The 9823-nt window shown below is 68.1% G+C and overlaps 1 protein-coding gene across 1 annotated transcript; it reads right to left on the reverse strand.

The window, feature by feature from the left end:
* Nucleotides 1–1166: 1166 nt before the first annotated feature.
* Nucleotides 1167–7376, reverse strand: LOC126648296 (sphingomyelin phosphodiesterase 5-like). Its single transcript, XM_050331084.1, has 8 exons — nt 7253–7376; nt 3459–4675; nt 3283–3355; nt 2846–2986; nt 2266–2355; nt 1941–2004; nt 1344–1488; nt 1167–1262 (listed from the first exon to the last, which is right to left on the reverse strand). The coding sequence occupies exons 1-8, from the start codon at nt 7374–7376 to the stop codon at nt 1167–1169; spliced, it is 1950 nt and encodes a 649-aa protein (XP_050187041.1).
* Between the last annotated feature and the right edge of the window lie 2447 nt (nt 7377–9823).

Genomic DNA, 9823 nt, shown 5'->3' on the forward strand with positions numbered 1-9823 from the left:
GGAGCTGGGACCCTCCACCCCTGTTCCCGGGCTGGGGCTGCTCCCCCTCCCCTCCCCTGCCCGGATCCGTGCCCGTGTCCCAGGGCATTCCCAGCTCTTCCCTTCCCCCCGGGCTCCACTCCCAGCCCGCCCGGGCAGGACAGGCAAACACACCCCAGTCCTGGCATCCCATAATAGACTGCACTGGATCCCTGACAGTGGAATGGCACCACAGCAGGGGGTGCTGGATCAATGCTGGAGCAATGCCAGGCTGAGGCCAGAACTGATCCCTGATCCATGCTGGATCCACGCTGGAGTGAGCTGGTCTGGGGCTGTGTCCATGCTGGAACGATGCTGGATCCACACTGGAATGATGCTGCTCTGGGTCTGTGTCCACGCTGGAATGAGCTGATCTGGGGCTGGATCCACACTGGAATGATACTGGAACGATGCTGGTATGGAGCTGTGTCCACACTGGAACCATGCTGGAATGAGCTGGTCTGGGGCTGTGTCCATGCTGGAACGACGCTTGTTTCATGCTGGATCAATGCCCAATTGATGTCAGATTGGTGGTGGATTGATGCTGAATCAACTTGGATCGATGCCAAGCCCAGGCCAGGCTGCTGCTGGGTTGATCCCCATCTAACTGTGGCCTGATGCCAGACTGAGGCTGGATTGATGCCTGATCAATATCGGATCGATGCCTCAGCAGTATCAGCTCAATGTGGAGCTGGTGCTGGACTGATGCTGGACCAGTGCCAGACCAATACTGAGCTGATACTGAACCAGTTCTGATTCCCTGCCGGACCCAATACTGGGCTGATAGCGGATCAATGCTGGATCAAGGTGAATCGGTGCTGGGTTGATCCCAGATCCGGATCAATACCGGGCTGGTGCCGGGTCAGTGGTGGGCTCCTGCTGGACTGATACCGGATCAATGCCAAACTGATGCCAGACTGATCCTGGATCTGATCCTGGATCAATGCCAGGTCAATGCGGGACCAACCCTTCCCCGGTGCTGGATTGGTGCCGACGTCGCCTGTGACCCTGTCACCGTCCCGTCACAGTGCAGGGACACACGGGGGGCTGGGGGCTGTCCCAGGGGGTGTCAGAGCCCCCCCGTGCCGTGCCCGGTGCTGTGCTGGTGCTGTGCCGGTGCCATGCCCGGTGCTGTGCCTATGCCGGGCTCAGGGGCCGGCGGGTCCCACCCAGAGCCGCAGAGCCACGGGCAGGTGGTCGGAGAACGTGGCCAGCTGGGTGATGACGGAGACCGCGGCCACCTCCTGCAGGGACAGCGGCGTCAGGGCAGGGGACACGGGGACAGGGGACACAGAGACAGGGGACACGGGGACGGGGGCACTCACGGTAGACAGCGCCGGGTGCCTGCGGTGCAGCGCGTAGTCCACGCGCCGGCCCTGCCAGGGCCGGGGGGCGGCGGGATCGGGGTCCCCGTTGCACAGGATGGGCCCCGCCAGGTACTGCTGCCGCCCCCAGGGCTGGGACAGCGTCCTGCGGGCAGGGGACACGGCGTGAGGGCGGGTGGCATCGGCACGGGGACGTGGGTGTGGTGGCACAAAGAGGCGATGGCAGGGGACGTGGGGACAGGGGGACGTGGTGGAACACAGACACAGGGGCACAGGGGTGTGGTGACATCGGAATGGGGACACAGCAGCAGGGGGGTATGGTGGCACGGGGACACGGTGACACAGGGTAGCATAGGGACATGGGGCCATGGGAACGTGGGGACCTGGGGACAGCAGGACATGAAGATGTGAGGGCACAGGAACGTGGTAGCACAGGCACATGGTGACATGGGGATAGAGGGCCACCCCCCCAACACCTCCACCATCCCCTCTCCAGGCCGGTGGCTCAGCTGAAGCATCACACTCCCCCCCCTTCTGTGTTCCTCCATGTCCCCCACCCCTGTGTCCCCCCCATCCCCAGTGTCCCTAGCCTGTCACCTCTTCATCTTCTCAGGGGTGGACACGGGCTCCTCGTAGATCTTGAGGTAGTTGAGCAGAGTCCCTGGGGGGGGGGACAGGGAGGGGTCAGGGACATGAGCAGCACCCCAGACAAGACCACGGCCCTCCAGCGAGGGGACACGGGGCAGGAGTGACAGTGAGGACCCCGGGTGAGGTGACAGTGGAGTCATCAGGCAGGGGTGGCAGTGGGGACCCTGCAGGGGGAGGACAGTGGGGATCCCTGGGGCGGTGACAGCAAGAACCTGGAGGTGGGTGACATTGTGGACCCTGGGAGAGGTGACAGTGGGGTCCCCGGGGGTCTCACCTATGGCCCAGGGTTGGTCCTGGCCTGGCCCCAGGCGACAGGGGTCCTGGTACTCCTCGAAGAGCCGGTGCTGCTGGTTCAGCGCATCACCTGCCCGGGGACACGGCTCTGCTGCCACCCCCGGACCCCTGGGTGTCCCCCCACCTCCCTTCATGTCCCCAGCATCCCCCCATGTCCCTCCATAACTCCCTCATGTCCTCCCATGTTTCCCTGTGTCCTCCCCGTGTTCCTCCGTGTCCCCTGATGTCCCCCAGCACCCCTCGTGTCCTCCCCGTGTGCCTTCATATCCCCTCTGTGTCCCTTCATGTCCCTCAGTGTCCCCAAGGGGCCCCTGTGTCCCCCATATCCCCACGCCATGTCCTTCCATATTCCCTCATGTTCCCTCTGTGTCCCCCCATGTCCCCCAGTGTCCCTCTCTATCCTACGATGTCCCTATGTCCCCCTCTCCCTATGTCCCTCACCCATGTCCCTGCTGCCCCCTGTCCCCCCATCTCCCCCACATCCCCCCACTGTCCCTACATGTCCCCAAGTCCCCCTCAGTCCCCTCCATGCCCCACGCCCATGTCCCCCCTGTCCTCACTCTGGGAGCAGTTGTCAAAGTTGAGGTCCCCACAGAGGACGTCAAAGGCCACCAGGTCCCCACGCTGCTCCTGCTCCTGCCGGAACTCCCGGAGCCACCGGAGCACCAGGGTCAGCTGCACGTCACGGATGGTGGCATCACCTGGGGCAGGGACAGGGGGATGGGGACAGGGACACACACAGACATGGCGGCACAGGGGCACACACAGTGTCACCACCCACCCCCCTTGGTGTCAGCTGGGCCGAGGGACAGACAGACAGAGGGACACAGGGGACACGGACACATAGACACACAGACACGTGAACAGGTGGGTACGGGACAGGGACACAGTGGCACAGGGACAGGGTGGGACAGACACGTGGGCACAGGGGGACAAGAACAGGGGGCCAGGGACACACACGGCGTCCCCTTCGATGTCCCCCCGTGTCCCCACTCACACGCCGGCGCCTGCAGGTGGGTGCAGCCGATGAACCCCACGAGGCGCCGCCCCCGCGCCGACCCCAGCAGCACCTGGGGGGGACAGGGCGAGAGCGTCACCTCGGAGCTCCCCGGGCCCCCTCCGCCCCCTGTGACCGCCTCCCCCAGATCCCCCTCCGCCCCCGGGCCCCCTCACCTGTGCGAGCAGCAGCCCCTTGTTGGCCAGCGCGTCCTCGCGGGCGCCGTTGGGGAAGGGCTGGAAGCGGGCGGCCAGCAGCGGGAAGCGGCTGCCCAGGACGAGCCCGCTGCCCAGCACCCGCAGCCGTCGCTGCCGCAGCCCCCCCGGGCCCACCCCCCACAGCACGAACGGGAACCTGCGGCCCAGCTGCCGGCGCAGGACGGCGGCCGCGGCGCCGTCGAACACCTCCTGCAGACACACGAAGTCCGTGTCCGGCGGGATGTGCTCCGAGAGCACCGACGGCACCGCGGGGGACTCCGGGGGTGGGACGGGTCCCGGCGTTGGGCTGGACATCGGCATCGCCAGCGTTGGCACCGAGCTGTCTGCTGGTGACGGGCTGGCCGTCGCTGCTGGGTCGGTCACCGCCATCTCCAGCCAAGGCGTCGCGTTCGCCGTCAGCGAGGGGCTGGCCACGGGGGAAGGATTGGCCGCCGGCACCTCCAGCCCCGGTGCTGGGTACGCCACCATCACCGGATCCTCCGCCAGCACCTCCCACGCCATCTCCACCCCGGGGTCCCCCCGAGCGCCGGGGCCGCGCCACGACCGCGCAGTGCCGAGTGTGCCCCCGTAGCCCTTGGGCTCCCCTTGCCGCGGCTCCAGCAGCCCGGCGCGGTCTCCGGGAGTTTCCTCGGGGGTGCCGGGCGCCAGGAGCCGGGCGATGCGCCGGGCGCGGCTCCGCGTGCGGCCCAGGTTGCTGAACCTGGCCAGGCCGCCGGGCAGCAGGCACAGGTTGGCGCTGAGGAAGGTGAAGCAGCGGCGGTGCCGGGGGTCCCAGGGCGGCGCGGGCGCGGTGCCCGCCGAGTGCTGGTACACGAAGGGGCGGCGAGCGGCCTGCACCGGCAGCCACAGCAGCAGCCCCAGCGCGCCCAGGGGCAGCGACAGCAGCAGCGCCGGCACCAGCGCCAGCCCCGCCAGAACCCGCACGCCCACCCCGCAACACCGCCCGCCCCGGCCGCGCCACTGCGCCCGCTGCGCCGTGGTGGGACGCAGGGCCAGCAGCCGGTCCAGCGCCCACCAGCTGGGGGCCAGCAGCCCCCCGGCCACCGCGTCCAGCACCGCCAGCGCCGGCGTGGGGAAGGGGGACTCCGGCAGCCTCGTGGGGGGCGGCCACGGCATCGGGGCGTCGGCGGGGGGGTCGCAGGCCGAGTCAGGGGCTCCGGAGCAGTTGGGGCAACCTGTGGGAGAGAGACCCCGGTGAGGGGTGGGGATGGGCGGGAGTGGGACCTCTCTGCCACATCCCATCGCTGTAGGAACGTCCCAGCACATCTCGGCCACCGCGGGAACTTCCCGTGGCCAGGAGTGGGATTTCTCCCCAGCATCCCGGCCGCCACCGTGGGAACATCCTGTGGCCGGAGCGGGACCCCCGCCTCGTCTCAATCCCTGCGGGAAACTCACGTGGCCGGAGTGGGACCCCCCTGCCCCATCCTGGCCACCGTGGGAAATTCCTGTGGCCGGGAGCTGCCCCTCCCCCACGTCCCAGAGGCCACTGTGGGAAGTTCCCTTGGCCGGGACCGTCCCCCGCGTCCCCGGGACCTTCCCCTGTCCCCGGGCGGAGCCGCCGGGAAGCAGCGCCGGGAGCGGGGGGAGGTGACTGGGCTGGCATGGGAGTCCCCCCACCCTGTCCCTGCAGGGTCCCCCCTGGGGTCCCTGGGACCCTCAAGGCCACCTCTGGTGGGTACCGAGTTGGGACCCCGATGGCATCTGCTGGTCCCTTCCGTCCTGCCCGGTGGCCCCGACACGAGCCACCCTCATCCTGAGACCCCCCCACAGCCTCCCACTCACCTCTCCCCGAGCTCGAGGGGGGATCGGGAGACCACTGTTCCCAGGACTCCCCACACAGCTGAGCCCTGAGCCCGGCCAGGAGAACCCTGGTGGGTGAGTCCAACCAGGGGAGGCCCGGCCCCTGACCTTGTCCAAGTAAATCCCATCCCCAATCCTGCCCAGGTGAGTCCCGGCCCCTGACCCTGTCCAGGTGAATCCCATCCCCAATCCTGTCCAGGTGAATCCCAGCTCCTTAACCTGTCCAGGTGAATCCCATTCCCAATCCTGTCCAGGTGAATCCCAGCTCCTTACCCTGCCTGGGTGAGTCCTGGCCCCAATCCCGTCCAGGTGAATCCCATCCCCAATCCTATCCAGATGAATTTCAGCTCCTGACCCTGCCTGGGTGAGTCCTGGCCCTGATCCTGTCCAGGTGAATCCCATCCCCAATCCTATCCAGATGAATCTCAGCTCCTTACCCTGCCCAGGTGAATCGGTGCCCTACCCTGCTCCTTACCCTGTCCAGGTGAATCCTGGCCCGATCCTGTCCAGGTGAATCCCGGCTCCTTACCCTGCCCGGGTAAGTCCCAGTCCCGATCCTGTCCAGGTGAGTCCTGTAGGAGGCCGTGACCGGCTGACCTGGCCCGACAGGTTCCTGACACCTCCAGGCCCCGCAGCCACGCCAGGGTTGGACACTGCACGTGGTCAGTGACACCTCACCTGGGCAGGTGACTCCTGCCTGACTCCTGCCTGGATCCTTCCTGGATCCTGCCTGACTCCTGCCTGGATCCTTCCTGGTTCCTTCCCGGATCCTGCCTGACTCCTGCCTGACTCTGCAGCTGCCCACTCCCAGCATGAGACAGTACCAGACACTGGGAGCACTGGGGTCACTAAGGTCACTGGGGGTTCTGAGAGCTCTGGGGTTATTGGGACCAGTGGGACATGGGAATTCTGAGGGCAGTGGGGACAATGGGACATGGGGGTCTCTGGGGACATTGTGGGTATTGGAGGTTCTGGGGTCACTGGGAATGCTGGGGGCACTGGTAACACTGGGGGGGGCACTGGGAAAACTGAGCCACCCCTGGAGTGGCTCCCAGCTGTGAGCCCCTTCCACCCTGGGGGTCCCAGGCCAGACCCCGGGGGTCCCCCTGCTCCCGGCTCATCCCCTGTTCCCGTGGTGCCGTGGGGGCGGGGCTGGCACGTGCCACAGGTGACTCAGCCCAGGTGTGGCACCTCCTGCCACCACCTCTGGCCACGGGGCAGCTCCGACGCCCACGGGGAGGGAATTTGTGTCACGGGAGTGGGAGTGCAGGGGGACCGTCCCTGCGGCCGGGCGGGGTCCCCCTGTGCCCTGGTGCCCACCCGGAGGGGTCAGTGCCAGGGTCCCAGATGGCTCTGACACGGTGACATGGGCATTGTCCCCGCGGTGCTGGCAGCGGCCCTGGCAGTGTCCCCGAGGTGCTGGCAGCAGCACTGGCATTGTCCCCACGGTGCCAGCACCCGGAAAGGGCACAGAGCCAGAGCCCGGCACCCGGAACCGGCTCCGCCCCGCGGGGCCCCGGGGGCCGTGTTTGTCCGGGTGGGGCCGCCGAGCCCTCCCTGCCGTGGCCTTTGAGGTGGTTTCGGTGGCCGGGGGGCGAGTGGCACCGTGCCCTGGTGCTCGAGGGCTGGGCAGCGCCAGAGCCACCTGTGCCGGCTCCGAGCCCATCCCAGTTCCCTGCCTGTGCCGGTTTTCTACCTGTACCGGTTCCCTGCCTGTGCCGCCACCACCGCTGCCACTGCCACAGCCTTTGGGGTGGCTTTGGTGGCCGGGGGGCGAGTGGCACCGTGCCCCGGCGCCCTGAGGGCCGGGCAGTGCCAGAGCCACTTGTGCCGGCTCCGAGCCTGTCCCGGTTCTGAGCCCATCCCAGTTCCCCACCAGTGCCACTTCCCCGCCAGTGCCACCTGCCACCGCCGCCACCGCTGCTGCCACGTCCCGGCCACTCCTCCCTCACCTCCGCACCCCCCAGCGCCGGGGGCCATCGCTGGGGCCACCGCCACCTCCACGGCGTCACCGTCCCCTCCGTCCCCTCGTGCCCGGGGGTGGCCGGGGGCCACCGCTGTCCCCGGGCCCGTCATGTCGCTGCCGCCGGCGCCGGGAGCTCCGCAGGTGACAAACATCCGCCGGCCGCGGGGACACTCATTACGGCGGCCGTGCCACGTCCGGCCGCATTCCTGCCACCCTGCGTGGCCGCCGCCACCCCCGCGGGGCGCAGACCCCCGGGCCCACGGGGGTTGGTGGCCGCGGAGCTGCCGGCGCGCCTGGCCCGCAGGTGCCACCTGACCGGTTCTGCCAGGTAACCCCCGGGTAACCAGCCCCAGGTAACCAGCCCCAGGTAACCCCCGGGTAACCAGCCCGGGGGGGGGCCCGAGGCCACGGCGAGGGGCGGCGAGGAGAGCGGGGGTGGCCAGGGTGTCCCGCTTACGGGTGGTCACAGTGACAGTGGCACCTCTGGCACGGCCGTGACACCCGTGGGACTGACCCCACCTCCCCCGCCTCCTTTGCACAGACAAAGAGGGTCCACACCCCCCTCACTGGCCCAGGTGCCCCCACCCGCGGGGTGACACGTGGTGACAAAATGTGACACGGGGGGGACACAACGAGGAGTTTTCCTCCGGGGAGTTGTCCCCAAACTACCTCTTCCTCTTCCCTTTCCTCTGCCATTTCCTGCCGCCGGACAGAGTGACACCACGGCGGGGGGGGTGGTGGCGGGGGTTCCGTGTCCCCGCTCGTACCCCCAAACCCCCCCGCCTCTGTCTCTGTCACCGCCTGTCACCCCTCACAACCCGCTCTGTCCCCCCCGGCACGATGGTCACAGCGGGCGGCGGTGAGAGCCGGGGCAGGGCGTGACACAGGAGGGGACAGAGGGGACACAGAAGGGGACACAGAAGGGGACACAGAAGGGAACAGTGCCCGACTCCCCCCCGGGAGCCCCTTTACCCCCAGATGCCCCCGGTGCTGGGTCCCGACTCCGTTTTGCGCTCCAGAACCGAAAGGAAAAGCGCCCCCGAAAGCGAAAGGAAAACGCGGCGGCCGCGCCGTGACCTTCCCACACCAGCACGGCCAGTGCCCCAACTGGGCAGGCTGGGGACGCCGGGGGAGTCGCACCCCGGGGCTCGGTCCCGGGGGTGTCACTCGGCCCCGCAGACCCTCCAGTCCCCCTCGCCACCCTCGTTGGTGCTGTCCGGACGCGGCTGATTTGGGGGCTTCCAGGGGGGCCTCAGCGGGGTTCGGGGGGGTCCCGGAGGCTCAGGGGGTCTTTCGGGAGTACCAGATCCCCTCCCGGCACGGTGGCCGGGGGTGACGCGGGGGTTGGCGTGGTGGCACCGCGGGGACAGTTGGGCTGGGAAGGGGAAGGGTCCCTGGAGGAGCAGAGAGGAGACGGGGGGGTCGTCCCCGGTGCTGTTCGGGGTCCGTCCGTGCCGGGTGTCCTGCCGGTGCTGTGCCCGGTGCTGTGCCCGGTGCTGTGCCCGGTGCTGTGCCCGGTCTGTGCCCAGGTGCCAAGAACCAAAAGGTAAAACTCGCGGGTCGAGACAAGGCCAGGTTCAATAAACAAATAAAACAGGATAATGACGATAATGACCATCATCATCGTCACCTTCGGGAGTAAAAAAAGGAAGACAAACCGCGAGAGAAACAAGAGGTGCCCATCGAACCCCGAGGTGCCAGCGCCGTGCTCCGCAAGGATCCCTGTCCTCTGTGTCCCACCATCTCAACTCTGTCCCTCCATCTCCCACCTCTTCCCACGTCCCTCCACATTTCCCACATATTTCCACCCCTCCGTCTCCTCCGTGTCCCCCCCGGCCCCTCCTCCATCGACGTTCTCCACATCCCACCATCTTCTCCGTGTCCCTCCACCTCCTCCGTGGCCGGGGGTATCCGGGTGTCCGGGGGGTCACGCAGATGTCCGGGGGACTCTGGGGTGTCCGGGGTGGGGGGAAGGTCCCCCCAGGTGCCCCAGGAGGGTCCCAGGTGCCTGGGGGACACAGAGGTGTCCCGGGGGGGACACGGGTGGTGGGGGTTGACCACAGGAGTCCACGGGTGTCCCAGGTGTCCAGGGGGAAGGGACACGGGCAGCCAGGGAGGACACGGATGTCATGGGGAAAACCAGGTGATGGGGAGGAAGTGTCCAGGGGGTCTCAGGTGTCTGGGGGACTAAGGTGTAGGGGGACACACGAGTGTCTGGGGGACACCCAGGTGTTGGGGACGCCCCAGGTGTCTCAGGGGGACACCCACATGCCCGGGGGACTCGGGAGTCCGGGGGAGGGGAACACACAAGTGTCCAGGGGGGCACGGATGTCCAGGGGGCACTGAGGTTTGGGGGATCCCAGGTGTCCGGGAGGAGGGGGCACAGGCACCCTGAGGGTCCCTGAGGCGCAGGGGCCTCTGTGGGGCCCGAGGAGGGGTGGGGACCCCCGCCCGCAGGAATGTGTCTCCTCTGGGGACACTTTGTCTCCTCCACGATGACAAAGTGGGTGCCGTGTTCGGGGACAGCTGCCAGACTTCCCCCTGCCCCCAGACCCCT

The sequence above is a fragment of the Myiozetetes cayanensis genome, unplaced genomic scaffold, assembly GCF_022539395.1.
Source record: "Myiozetetes cayanensis isolate MyiCay16 unplaced genomic scaffold, myiCay2020 scf48, whole genome shotgun sequence".
NCBI lineage: Eukaryota > Metazoa > Chordata > Aves > Passeriformes > Tyrannidae > Myiozetetes > Myiozetetes cayanensis.